This window comes from Malus sylvestris, chromosome 13, assembly GCF_916048215.2.
Source record: "Malus sylvestris chromosome 13, drMalSylv7.2, whole genome shotgun sequence".
Classification (NCBI taxonomy): domain Eukaryota; kingdom Viridiplantae; phylum Streptophyta; class Magnoliopsida; order Rosales; family Rosaceae; genus Malus; species Malus sylvestris.
The window spans coordinates 25029317-25043726 of record NC_062272.1 but is presented as its reverse complement, the minus strand read 5'-3'; the positions used below and the strand labels follow the sequence as shown (position 1 = coordinate 25043726).

Sequence of the window (14410 nt, the reverse complement as noted above, 5' to 3'; positions counted from 1 at the left end):
GCCCTTTAAAGATTTGCACCAAATTAAGCTTCACAATGTCAACCTTGATACAACCGGACTATCTCCCAATCATATATATTCACATGGTAATCGCACATGTGAATGCATCTGTAAACCAAATCATAAAGTTGGAGAAATTTGGTAATCTTATATGGTAAATGAGTCTCATATTCCACGAACATATGAGTAACTGATTTCTTAATTATGTAGCACTTCACATGCAAGCACTTGTTTATGTTGCGTCAGGTAAGAGAATCTGCACTATCAGCTTGATTATTTTATACAATCTCTCCTCCAAGCCAAATGGGTAAGAGTATCCCATAATTGAGTTGATTATGAATTATTTTTCCGCATCCTTTATAAAAAGAGATTACGGTGAATTCTTCTTATGCACTAGCAATACTATTCATCTAAATGGCAATTAGTGTAGCCACCATTGCCTTGCATTTGTAACGACAGTGAGAGATTTTGGCTTCTTGGTTTTATGTATCTCGTCCGCGACTTTCATCACCACCTTCCAAACACATATTTGATGCCATAGATATACTTTGGTGTTAGCTTCATCAATGTTTACAAAGTTTCTATGAGCGTCATGGATGTCTTCCTCTGTGACCCTCGTCAATGCTCACCGAACTCGTGCTGTCATCATGGATTTCCTTCTTCCATGCGCCTTGCCACTACTCACCGAGCACGATTCTATCAATGTCACAGATGTTTTTCCTCTGTAAGTTTCATCAACTATCACCACATCATCCTTCCACCGATAATGCCATTTCCTTCATATGGTGTGCAAAGGCTAGTAAATACCAACAGATCAATCGATGGAGATGTCTTACCTAATGCAAAGAGCTAAGTATAATAAAGTACAAGTTGAATTTAGACGTGGAAATTCGGGTTCCAAAATTTCTACAAATGTCTCATTTGCATCTAGTATATCGATGATTACGGGTGTTCTCAGAAGCAACACTTTTTTGGTGTATTTCGACTAATGGACCAAACTACCATCAGAACAATGCTTGATAGGTCACAAAATGGATGAGCCCAAGATCCGTCATCTCATATTCCGTCTTCATGTGCTAGGCAGTTTTCTCAATTTCTTCGAGAGTCTTGACGAGATTCATGTCATCAACATGCACTGCAACTCTAGCAATTTCAGAATACTTCTTAGTTAACACGCAAAGGGCATAATTTACTCACATATCCCTGACTGGTCAAATAATCACTTAAAAGGGTGTACAACATGCACGCAGATTGTTTCAATCTGTAAAGTGACTCATATAAGTTGAGAAGGTGTTTTGGTCTAGAACTATTTGGATCAGTCCATGTAATTCTACGAGAAATTACATGTAAACCTCTATATCAAGATCTCCATAGAGATATGTTATTACCACATTCATAAGCTGCAATGAATCATGAAGCGTTGGAGAAAAGTCTTGCGCCATAAAGTGTGCATTGCATCGTACTATTTCATTCATTCCATTACACTTCCTTTCTCACTTGAAACACGAGAAGGTTACCTTGGCCGATGTAGGTACGATAGGTCCCAAACACACTTTGGTAAGGAATCTAATTCAACATTAGTTGTCCTTTGATCAATCATTATTACGTTGTCACTATCAACTGAACACAATTCCATAATGTTGTTTTTCATTTATGTTGGTAACAACCATATAAGTGAAATATCATCACACCCAAACTAGTATACTGAACCAAGAACTTCAAGTCTCAAGATAATCCAGATTAATCTCATAAGATGAAATGGTTGAGACAATGATCGAGTAAGGATTCATTTATGATATATTTTTTTTCTTCTAGGGAAGTGAATCCTACGAATTGTTTGATTAGTCAATTCTAGCCAAAGATTGATGATTGGCTAGCCGCCTTTTGTACCATATCGTCCATACAAGTGCGTCATGAGCTATCAGGGATGACAAACCATCCTTTAAAGGCGCACATCCATTCACGGTGAGGCCCATTGGCTCCAAAATACACATCGATCCATATTTATTAGGAGGGGATGCAAAGATATTCCACTTTAGTGGCTTCAGTCTTGACCATTGTGCTATCAGATATTCTTAAAACTCAACGATGTTCTTCTGCAATAGGGAGAATATAAGGCCTCTTTAATGGGGTAATTTAGTACCATATATACAACGAGGAGCGGTGTCAATATCCTTAATCAGGCTGGATAGACTTGAATTCGTTGTCTGAGGGGTGATTAGGTATAAAGTTAGTGTACGTAGTAGCACATTCATCCAAACAACTAACTTTCTCACATTTATACCTAATAGCATGATAATTGAATTCGGTCACATGTATAAAAACATGATTCAATCAACTCATATTTGAGGACAATATCCATAACATTATCCAGAACTAAAACAATTCACCATACTTATATCCAGGAACTTAAGGAATTATTCACAGAGTTAATCAATTTTTGCTAGGGAGTTTCAGCCATCATGGCCATTCCATGCCAAAATCTACCAAATGTGTTAGATAGAGCAAAATTAGTCTCCCAAGTTGATTTCAGGAATGGTACTCCTCAACAACATTGGTAGGGGCACAAATAGGTGCACAACCAATAATCTCTTATATCAAATGGAAGTAGATTTTGCAAGGTTGAGGTTTTATATTGTCCTTTATTTTCGAAGTTTTGGGTCTTAAGCGCCAAGGGATCACACTTTACGAGCTTGATTCTACCACTATTTTTGGGCTTGGATTTCTCACCCATGCCTCCACCCCTATGTGAGTATTGGCCAATTAGGCTTCATGAAGCACTCAACATTTGCTTCGAGCTAGTGAGCTCACGCCTGATGAGATGTCATTAGGAAAGTGTTCTGCTTTTAGTGAGTAATTAGATACGAGAATGATTTTGCATTAGTTTCACGCAAAAAGTAAATTTCCATAAGTTTTCTCTCAACTTTCCAAATAATACAAGTAATCAAGCTAGAAATTATGTGGTCAATCTCCTACAAACCAACATAAAACCATTATTGAAAAATACATGGGATTCATAACATCATTTTATGTAAAAGACCCTGCAAATAAAAAGAGCTTATGCTTGGAATGAAAAAGAGCTTATGCTCGAAATGAAAAAGAAGCTAGCAGGTTGGAAAGAAAATATAGGTTCAGGGCAGATAGATTGACTTTGATTAAATCCAACCTCATGGGCATGCCTAATCACATTATGGTGGCTCACTTTAAATGCCCCGAGGCCCTTATCAAGACTATTAATAAAGAAAATAGATTATTCCTCAGGAAAAAAAAAAAAAAAAAAAAAAAAACAAATTGAGTCCAGTAGATTAGGACAAAGTTTGTCAACCAAAGAGTGTTGGGGTCTGGGTATTAGGAAAAGTGAACACTTTAATAATGCTTTTCTCGCGAAGCTTGGTTGGAAAGTTCTTACTGATGATCATAACATGTGGGTGCAAATTGCAAGGCAAAAATACTTAAGACAAGAAACCTTTTTCGAAACAAAGATTAAACAAAACACCTATCTACCCAAACTTGGTTGGAAAATTCTTACTAATGATCATAACTGGTAGGTGCAAATTGTAAGGAAAAAAAATACTGAAGACAATTAATGGAAACAAAAGTTAAACAAAACCATTCTACTGCATGGAAAGGAGTCCTCAATAATGAGAGAAAGGTTATTTAGGGTATGTGATGGACGGTGGGAAATGGTCACAGTATCTTTCTGGACCATAACTAGCTTTTTCCCTTTCCACTTTTCCATCTTGTATAGGAAGACCAATTGAATAGTTTAGATTGGAATTTGAAAGTGAGTCATTTTATTTGTAATAACTGTTGGAACATGACTTTATTTTTACATTTTATGAGTGAATATTGTTAACAAAATTTGTAGTATCCCTCTGCTTATGATTGATAAGGATAACTCTATTTGCTAGGGTCTTAATGTTAATGGGGTTTTCATAGTTAAGCCAACAGGTTGGATACAAAATGGTATGACCAATAGTAACCCAAGGACTTCGCTTTTAAAGAAAATGTGGAAGTTGAATATTCTGCACAAAGTTAAAGTTTTTAGCTGGCTTTTGATTCTTAATAGATTACAAACTAGAGAAAGATTACATAAACATATCAATATTATTTGTACTAATTGCCCCATGTGTAATGTTGATGTTGAGAATCAGGATCATCTTTTCATTAATTGTACTTTTGCTAATAATCCCCTTGGTCTGTTAGACTGGTTTAATACCCTTGGTTTGGCTCTTCTAGTTCGCTGGTAAGTTATGAGAGAAAGGAATCAAGTAGTTTTAGAAATGGAAAAGCAATGCCCAGTAGGGTGTTTATGTTAGCTCCAAGCATGGGTGAAGATTATCTTAAAGCAAACAGTACTAGCAAGAAATCTGGGAAATTACAAAGAACCATTAAATTGAACCCTCCAGAAATGGGTGAACTCCAAGGCGACTGATGTCCTTATCGACAAGGATGAAGAAGGTTCTCCAATTGTTGCTGGTGCTCGGTGCTTGGGGTGAATACAATTTCTATGCCTGAAGGAATAGCTTTGAGAGTTGCACTTTGTACGGCTAAAAGCAGTGCCCGAGCCACATGGAGGCCAGGCCTATTCTGAAATTTTACTAATATATATGTATAGTTTTCTAACTTTTACAATAACAAGCTTGTGGTGCATTGGTAAGTGGATTTTGACAATGCCATCGGGCCATGGGATTTGAAGTTCTTTTCGACATCAAGAACCTTTTATTTTTTTAACTAAGCCTTTTGTTTTACCATACAAAAATTAATTCTTTTTTTGTTTTGTTTATATCAAACAAAGTCTATAAACCTTATAGGGTGAAGTGTTGATTTAGTCCCTAAGCTATCATTTCAGTGAAAATTAGGTTCTTGAATTATTTTTTTCGGTAAAATAAGTCCCTAAATTCATTAAAAATGCTAATTTCATCCTTATTATTATATTCAAAGCTATTTTATCCAATTTTTTGTCAACTTTAGAGTGTAATACCGTTCTTTTCTCGCCTACAACCCTTAACATTTCATATAGGTTGCGAATCTAATGTTTCATTTACCCTCCAAAGCTAACTCTATACACTATTCTTTATGTAAAATTATCAATATACCCTCCAATGTGTATCACATGCAAGTAACGTGACTTAAATTGACGGAAATTTGAATATAGTAGCTTTGAATATAGTATTAGGGATGTAATTGGCAAATTTTTATAATTTAATGACTGATTTTTTCTGAAAAAATAGTTTAATGACCTAATTTTCACTCAGGTGATAATTCAGGGACTAAATTGGCAGTTCACCCAACCTTATAATTAGTGTTCTATTTTACCATATAAAACCTAATTTTTGTTTTGTTTAGTTCATATAACACAAAGTCTATGTAATTTAGAGGAAGATTTAATTATGTTGAAAGGAAAATCTCATGGTAATAGTTGAGTTATGAACTTAAAGCTCGTAAATAAGTTGTGGTCCTATGATATAATCATCTCAATACTAAATTTTTCATTAAAAAATCTAAAGCCCCTATCACTCTTGTTTGATAAATTTTTCATGCCAATAAAAAAGCCCTTAAATATTTCTTCAATTGATTATATTGTTATATTTAGTCTAATTTCTTTTATATGTCTTAAAGGCCCAACCTGAGAGCAATTTCTGGTTCAGCCACTATCTATAAGTAGAGTATGTAAGAAGGTTTGTAAGGGTGGATACTCAAAATTAGTGATTGATGTAGTCACGGGTACATGCAGAGTTCTATGGCGTTTAAAAACTGTTATTGACAGCATCAAATGGTTGGCGGCTTTCGTTGATGTCATTTCTGGACTTATGTTTTTGGAGAGACAAATTTCCTGGTAGATACGATTAATAGTACATTATTCTAGTTTAATATTTTTCATGTATGGGATAGATCGTTGCTTTCTTCGGCTAAAAAGCCTTCTTATTTGATTGTATGGGAATTGGATGTTGTTAGGATCCGTCCCTGATTTTACAATATTTTAGTTCTAAAAGAGTGAATTGACGAAAATGTCTTTAGAGGCGAGATTGTTGACTTTCATTGACCGTCATCTCGTGACGCGTATGGGCTACTATTTTACCATATTCGTGTAGTACTCGCTACTACGAACACGTGGACATAAGCGAAATCGAAATTGGAGTTACGGTTAAAATCTTACGAAACACCAAATACCAAGGGCAAATTGGTAATTTCATTTTGGAGAGATTTTGTTTTGTGAGCCACGTGGGGCCCACACCCCATTTCTGCCTTGTCCCATTTCCCCCTTCAGAAATTTTGGATTCTCTCTCTATCTCTCTCTTTTCCCTCTCTAACCTTTTCATCTCTCTCATCTCTCTCTCAGACTTCTTTCTCAATTTCCTCTGTAACTAAGCCTCAAGAGGCTGACTACTCACCAGACCACCACCTTAAGTTCCTTTAACTCTTCCCTATCAACCCTGTAGCAATGCAGACGAGGCGGAACCACCCTGTAGCAATGAAGGTTTCAATACACACGGTTGAAGCTATTTCGAAGAGGATTGAAACCATGAGGGATGAAGAATTGCAACCTCAACTCTCGGAATTGGTACAAGGGTATGCCATGCAGCTTTTATAAATAGTTTGCTCAAATATGTACCCCATGTTTCATGTAATTATCCTTCTGTATTAATCAATTGATTAACTAAACCAGGTTAGCAAGGATGTGGAAAGTAATGGCAAAGTGTCATCGGTCGCAGAAACGAAGCCTAGATGAAGCCAAGCTTTTACTAGCAGGCACGCCGTCAAAATTGGAAGCTAAACGACAGTCTTCCATTTCAGCCGCTGATCCAAACCGGCTAGCACGTTCAGCAGCCAATCTTGAGAAAGATCTGAGGAACTGGAGAGCCTTGTTCCAGTCATGGATCACTTCTCAACGATCTTATGTGCAAGCAATAACAGGTTGGCTCCTCTGTTGCATGAGGGCTGGTCCCGACACATCAAATTTTCCGTTGTCTGGATCCAGTGGGGCGCTTCCAATATATGGAATATGCATCCAATGGTCAAGGTTCCTGGATGCCATACGTGAGACACCAGTGCTTGATGGACTAGATTTTTTTGCAGCTGATATGGGGTCCCTCTACGCGCAACAGCTTAGAGAGGATTCGCGCCGAGTTAGGAGATGGCAGAGGTCACGGTAAGAGTACTTTTGTGCCGGAATGTCAGTTACAATGAGCTCACTGACAGAGTTTGCCTTCGCGTCGGCTGAGGGATATGCTGAGCTTGTGAATCAATGGGACAGGGACAAGGCCAAGCCTGGAGCTGCTGCAATATTATGACTTTGTGATGTTCATATTTATGGGGTAGTTTAGTGACCGGTGTCAATATAATTATAAGAAATAATCTATAATATTTTGTCGCCAAAAAACAATACGAGGTCTTATCTTCGATTCTCCTCTCTACCATAAATCAATCATAAAAAGAAAATAATCATACGCCGGTAAATCAACCAAGGCTGTCCAACCTACTCAGACTCGGTCGCCCGTTGCTAGGGCTCAGCGAGGCACCAAAAGTTTAAAACCCTATACGGGTGCTGGAACACCGGCTAGTAGTCAAACAAACGCATCCGAGCAGCGCAATGGCCTGTGTCAAAATACGGGTTCCAGAATCCAGTGTATATGTAACTTCCACAGAATAAAAACGAAGCACACGAGGGCGAAAAACCTGTAAGTATGAAATTGCATCACAGTTAAACCCTTCTCGCCAATTCACATTCAATGAAATTTACAAAATTGTCAACAATGCTTCAAAAATCAAAATTATAGGTTTCTAACTTGAACTTTCCAATAAATCATATCATGTATTTATAACGGTGCTTATTTTTCCAAATTTCTCCACATCATACTACAAAATCGAAAGAACGGGATTACATAAAAAATCTCTTCGACGTCAGGCTGCTAATCCTGGCTGGTTTTTGTGTAAAAAATGCTGGTCTTAAGAACACAACTATTCATAGCCATCATCATCATCAACCTCGGCATCAGCCTCATCAACTCGGCTTAGAAGAGTGACAAAAAGTACAACTGAAACTAGCTGTGCTATTATAAAATATCTGGCCCTGCTCTTAAAACTTTTCTCCTCCTTTGTCTTTTCCCTTTTGGGTTTGCTCTTGGGCTTAGAACCTGATAACAAAATAAAAGCATAAGAAATATTGCATTCGAGGAGAATTGCAAGCTAGGTGACCCTGATATAAACATCATAGATAGAACCAAAATGATTAAATAAAATTTCATTCGCATAAATGTTGTATATACAAAATGGTCAACATATATAACTTAACCTTTACCTCATACAATTGGAAAACTTACACGTTGAACTTCACATGCAAAGAACTCTAGAAAAAAACTACAATCTACTCTTTACGATGATTTATATCACCCATGTCCCTATTAGTCAGCTCTTGCGTTAGTTATGTCAGAAAGCAGGAAGTATCACTTGATCTCAAATTACGAGCTGTAAATGCAGCTTCCACTTCAACACAGGCCTAACATACAAGTTGCACATATTCTAACTGTTAAAACACTCGAGTAAAATACTATGTTTTCTAAAGCAAAATTAAGGTGTCAGAAACTGCATGTGTGCAAGCCAAATCTACTCTCGAGTTTTTAAGGATAACAACAGATTTCACTAAAAAAAAAAGGTCGTACCCAGTGCACAAGGCTCCCGCTTTACGCAGGGTCTGGGAGAGGTGAATGTCGGCTAGCCTTACCCCCATTTATGGAGAGGCTGCTCCCAAGTCTCGAACCAAAAATAGAGGAAACCGAACTGGTTTAATAAAGGCAATGAATCCCATTAAACTATAGCACTGAAAAGAATAAGATACAGATATACAAGTCTTGAGTATAAAAGTATCTCACTCGAATTTGAAGGACCTCTTCTAGGAGCTGCTGATGAAGGGTTTGCATGAAAATTTGGGACTGAAGATGAAGAACCTGCGTCCATGAACTCCACCTTAAGCCTATCAGCATACTTAACAAGGTTTTCATGTTCTAAAAGCTTGCTCCGCAGTACCGATGTTTCCTAAAAGCACAAAGTGTCAGTAATCTATATAATGCCACAAGGAAATCTGAAGGGCAAAGGGGAGATCAAGCATAATTCCAGTTGAGTGATGAACATGAAGGTACAAAATGGGAAGCTAATAAGAAAATCTGCAAAAGTGGTTGTACTTCACTAACTCAAAAGTTAAATCACGGGGTCAAATTTTGTGCACAAAACACTGGCATCTGAGAGAGTTCAGAACAAGTATCATTCTTTAGTTGTTTAAATTTTTAACTTTGATAGAAATGTAGTCTTATGCCAACTGAAACTGGGTTTTGTGCACAAATCCCTGACATATGAGTGTAAGTTCAGATCAGTATCGCTTCTTTTTGTTTTAAATTATCACTTTGGTGGAAATGGTAGTCTTCCGCAACTGGAACTGTCATTTATAACTGCAGCACCTCTTCCTAAGCTCAAATTAAGTCAGAGTTCAAACCAGATGCAAAAGGGTATGTATCAAGCCGATTTTGATTGCTGAGAGTGCAACTTGAAATCCAAGCTGCTCAGACCAAAATTTTAATCTCACTGGCCCACAAAAGAGCAATATTTTGTTGAAAAAGCTTTAAACATGCTGCTAAACAAAATATCAACAACAACAACAACAAAGCCTTTTCCCACTAAGTGGGGTCGGCTATATGAATCCTAGAACGCCATTGCGCTCGGTTTTGTGTCATGTCCTCCGTTAGATCCAAGTACTCTAAGTCTTTTCTTAGAGTCTCTTCCAAAGTTTTCCTAGGTCTTCCTCTACCCCTTCGGCCCTGAACCTCTGTCCCGTAGTCACATCTTCGAACCGGAGCGTCAGTCGGCCTTCTTTGCACATGTCCAAATCACCAGAGCCGATTTTCTCTCATCTTTCCTACAATTTCGGCTACTCCTACTTTACCTCGGATATCCTCATTCCCAATCTTATCCTTTCTCGTGTGCCCACACATCCCACGAAGCATCCTCATCTCCGCTACACCCATTTTGTGTACGTGTTGATGCTTCACCACCCAACATTCTCTGCCATACAACATCGCTGGCCTTATTGCCGTCCTATAAAATTTTCCCTTGAGCTTCAGTGGCCTACGACGGTCACACAACACGCCGGATGCACTATTTCCATCCAGCTCGTATTCTATGGTTGAGATCTCCATCTAATTCTCCGTTCTCTTGCAAGATAGATCCTAGGTAACGAAAACGGTCGCTTTTTGTGATCTTCGCTAGATTGCTCCGGTCATTAGTGTGGATAAGTATATAAATGGATAGAGATAGGAAAGCAAACACAAGATGTACGTGGTTCACCCAGATTGGCTACGTCCACGGAATAGAAGAGTTCTCATTAATTGTGAAGGGTTTACACAAGTACATAGGTTCAAGCTCTCCTTTAGTGAGTACGAGTGAATGATTTAGTACAAATGACATTAGGAAATATTGTGGGAGAATGATCTCGTAATCATGAAACTTCTAAGTATCGGAGTGTGGTGTCGTCTTGACTTGCCTTATCTGTCTCATAGGTAGATGTGGCATCTTCTCTGGAAGTACTCTTCCTCCATCCAGGGGTGGTATCTTTAACTGGTGGAGATGCACAAGGTAATGTATCAATTTCACTTGAAGCTTACTTGTAGTTTCAGGCTTGGTCAAGCGCGATACAAACCATGTAGTAGGAGTCCCCCAGGTCGCCGAGCTAGGGGGTCTGCTGAAAGAGGTGACAGACAAGGTAAGCAATCAGAGCTCCGACTGATTGTTCACCTTCTCCCCATCTTGCAGCAGCATGAAGGATAAAGAGAAGAAAAATGAGAAGAGATGATATGAGATACTTTTGCTTTTGAAGAAGTAACTTTCCACAGGCTTATTCTTGAACTGAGCTGGAGGGTTTTCTGGTTTCCTCCAGAGTATAAGGCCGACTGAAGAATTTGAGGGTCAAAACAAGTCCATCAAATCTAGAGTACGTTCCACCCTGCTGATATGGGATACTTTTGCTTTTGACAGAGTAATGGATGTATCGGCACGTGTGCTGTTACGCTTGTCTCCACATGCTTCCTTGTATCCTTCGCACTTGCCCTATCTGTTCCTCAAGCAGATGCGGAATCTTCCCTGGAAACATAAGATGTTGAAGATGAGTACTCGAGAGCAATGCCAGGTAAGTAATCAGGTAAGGGGTTCCAGGCAATCAGTTCCTGGCTGGAAGCTTGATTCCAAGTGCTGACTGATTGCTCTCTTTCTCCTTGTCTTGCAGGTAAAAACAAGGCCAAAAGAAAAAACAGGGAAAAAGCATGATATGGGATACTCTTGCTTTTAACCCTGATGATATGAGATATTCTTGCTCTAGTATAGCTTGTTTGCAGAGGTATTATCGGGGGGAAAGAAAGCTGAATATTTCGAAAGGCTTTGTTGGGAGTGCCCTCTCAGATATGATGAAGGGTTGAGCATTTTTGCAGGTCTGTCCGTTGGGGATGGAGGTCGACATATATAGGAGTCTCCCTAACAACAAGTAGTAATGCTATTCCTTTACCCTGCTTGGTCATAGCACGGTAGTGGGAGCTGCCAGTTTCACATGTTTTAACTCTGTCAGAGCACTTTGAAAAAGTGGTCTGTGGTATCTGGCTCTCGAGATTCGGAGAACGATTCTACCTTGCCACGAAGCACAAAGGTTGACACACAGGGACTTTCCAATTATCCAGCAATGGTACTGTTCCTTTACCCTCTCTTCGATTTTGAGAAAGTAGTCATGTTGGGAGTCTGGCTCTCGAGATTCGAAGGACGGTGCCTCTTCGATTTTGGAGCAAGCAATCTTGTTGGGACTGTTTTCTCGAATGTGAGTAAAGGTTGGGCATGTTTGCTAGTCTACCTTGCCACGAAGCACAGAGGTTGACACACAGGGACTTTCCAATTATCCAGCAGTGGTACTGTTCCTTTACCCTTGTGGGTAATAATATGGTAGCTAGACCTTCAAAATTTATGTGTCTAAACTTTGTTAGTGCTGTTTCTTTGCTATTCTTTTACCTTTCTTGGTCAGAGCGATGTAGTGGGAGCTGCAAGCTTCACGTGCTCAACTTTGGCAGAGAACTTTGGCAAAGTGATCTGTGGTACCCATGAGTTATTGTTGCGTGTGGGAAGTGGGTGATTGAACAGTAAGATTCATGTGCTTTCTACTTCACCAGAAGTCTTCGACAGAATGCCCATAATTTCTGCAAAGCTGAGTGTGCGTGTGACAGGTGCTGACAAGGCTAGAAAAGTAGGTGCCTCTTCGATTTCTGAGATCGGCCCTCGTGGTCTCTGAGCAGCGCAGCTTTTGAGAAAGCGAGCGCCTCTTCGATTGATTCGGAGAACGGTGCCTCACCGATTTTTGAGAAAGCAATCATGCTGGGGGTCTGGCTCTCGAGATTCGGGGAGCAGTGTCTCTTCGATTTTTGAGAAAGTAATCATGTTGGGAGAGTGGCTCTCGAGATTCGGAGGGCGGTGCCTCTTCGATTTTGGAGCAAGCAATCTTGTTGGGAGTGTTTTCTCGAATGTGAGTAAAGGTTGGGCATGTTTGCTAGTCTACCTTGCCACGAAGCACAGAGGTTGACACACAGGGACTTTCCAATTATCCAGCAATGATACTGTTCCTTTACCCTCTCTTCGATTTTTAAGAAAGTAGTCATGTTGGGAGTCTGGCTCTTTAGATTCGGAGGACGGTGCCTCTTCGATTTTGGAGCAAGCAATCTTATTGGGAGTGTTTTCTCGAATGTGAGTAAAGGTTGGGCATGTTTGCTAGTCTACCTTGCCACGAAGCACAGAGGTTGACATACATGGACTTTCCAATTATCCAGCAGTGGTACTGTTCCTTTACCCTTGTGGGTAATAATATGGTAGCTAGACCTTCAAAATTTATGGGTCTAAACTTTGTTAGTGCTGTTTCTTTGCTATTCTTTTACCCTTCTTGGTCAGAGCGATGTAGTGGGAGCTGCAAGCTTCACGTGCTCAACTTTGGCAGAGAACTTTGGCAAAGTTATCTGTGGTACCCATGAGCTATTGTTGCGTGTGGGAAGTGGGTGATTGAACAGTAAGATTCATGTGTTTTCTACTTCCCCAGAAGTCTTTGACAGAATGCCCATAATTTCCGCAAAGCTGAGTGTGCGTGTGACAGGTGCTGACAAGGCTGGAAAAGTAGGTGCCTCTTCGATTTCTGAGATCGGCCCTCGTGGTCTCAAGGGAGCCCAGCTTTTGAGAAAGCGAGCGCCTCTTCGATTTCTGAGATCGGCCTTCGTGGTCTTTGAGCAGCCCAACTTTTGAGAAAGCAAACGCCTCTTCGATTTCTGAGATCAACCCTCGTGATCTCTAAGCAGCCCAACTTTTGAGAAAGCAAACGCCTCTTCGATTTCTGAGCAGGCGCCTCTTTGATTTCTGAAGCTCCGTCGAGTGCAGATTTTTATAGGGGCTGACATTAAGTTCCAAAGCACACTTGAATCTCCACCAGTAGAAGCTTCATTCTTGCACTTCTAAGATCTTGATTTGTCCGACCTCTTCTCTCTTCAACACCTTTGAAAATGTCTGGCCCCTCCGACCGTCGTTTTGACTTGAACCTTGTTGAAGAGGCAGCCCCGCCTTCTCCAGACAACATATGGCGCCCATCCTTCGTCTCCCCAACTAGTCCTCTTACCGTTGGGGATTCCGTGATGAAGAATGATATGACCGCTGCGGTGGTGGCCAGGAACCTTCTCACTCCCAAAGATAACAGACTACTTTCCAAACGGTCTGATGAGTTAGCTGTTAAGGATTCGCTGGCTCTCAGTGTTCAGTGTGCAGGTTCTGTGTCTAATATGGCCCAACGCCTATTTGCTCGAACCCGCCAAGTTGAATCATTGGCGGCTGAAGTGATGAGTCTCAAACAGGAGATTAGAGGGCTCAAGCATGAGAATAAACAGTTGCACCGGCTCGCACATGACTATGCTACAAACATGAAGAGGAAGCTTGACCAGATGAAGGAAACTGATGGTCAGGTTTTACTTGATCATCAGAGATTTGTGGGTTTGTTCCAAAGGCATTTATTGCCTTCGTCTTCTGGGGCTGTACCGCGTAATGAAGCTCCAAATGATCAACCTCTGATGCCTCCTCCTTCTAGGGTTCTGTCCAGTACTGAGGCTCCAAATGATCCCCCTCCGGTGCCTTCTCTTTCTGGGGCTCTACCGACTGCTGAGACTTCTCCTAAGCAACCTTTGTGAAGGCTCCCTCTTGTGTGTTTATTTTGACTCATGTATATGTACATATTTGTAGCTTATCGGGGATATCAATAAATAAGCTTTCCTTCATTTCAACGTATTGTGTTAAATACACCAAAGCCTTCTTCGCTAAGTTCTTTGAATTTTCTTTTGTTGAAGCTTGTATGTTGAAG

The 14410-nt window shown here is 40.0% G+C and overlaps 2 protein-coding genes across 6 annotated transcripts in view; one reads left to right on the top strand and one right to left on the bottom strand.

Annotated features, from left to right (window-relative positions):
* LOC126597000 (mitochondrial outer membrane import complex protein METAXIN-like) overlaps positions 1 to 14410 on the bottom strand; it is a 33637-nt gene that overhangs the window by 13945 nt on the left and 5282 nt on the right. The window contains exons 5-6 of one of the 4 annotated variants that reach the window (XM_050263746.1): positions 8874 to 9036; positions 7695 to 8138 (exon numbers count right to left, since the gene is read on the bottom strand). The exons of 2 other annotated variants lie outside the window; for them this stretch is intronic. In XM_050263746.1, coding sequence (XP_050119703.1) covers positions 7963 to 8138; positions 8874 to 9036 — 339 coding nt within the window. In that variant the 3' untranslated portion in view covers positions 7695 to 7962. Of the gene's footprint in view, positions 1 to 7694; positions 8139 to 8873; positions 9037 to 14410 lie in introns of those variants that run through there. One more of the 4 variants, XM_050263750.1, reaches the window with a different exon arrangement.
* LOC126597004 (protein ALTERED PHOSPHATE STARVATION RESPONSE 1-like) lies at positions 6487 to 7406 on the top strand. Of its 2 annotated transcripts, XM_050263758.1 has the most exons (3): positions 6487 to 6573; positions 6671 to 6918; positions 7081 to 7406. In XM_050263758.1, the coding sequence occupies exons 1-3, from the start codon at positions 6527 to 6529 to the stop codon at positions 7155 to 7157; spliced, it is 372 nt and encodes a 123-aa protein (XP_050119715.1). In that variant the 5' UTR covers positions 6487 to 6526; the 3' UTR covers positions 7158 to 7406. The 2 variants fall into 2 exon arrangements, with proteins under 2 accessions (XP_050119715.1, XP_050119714.1); XM_050263757.1 differs by having other exon boundaries at positions 6671 to 7406.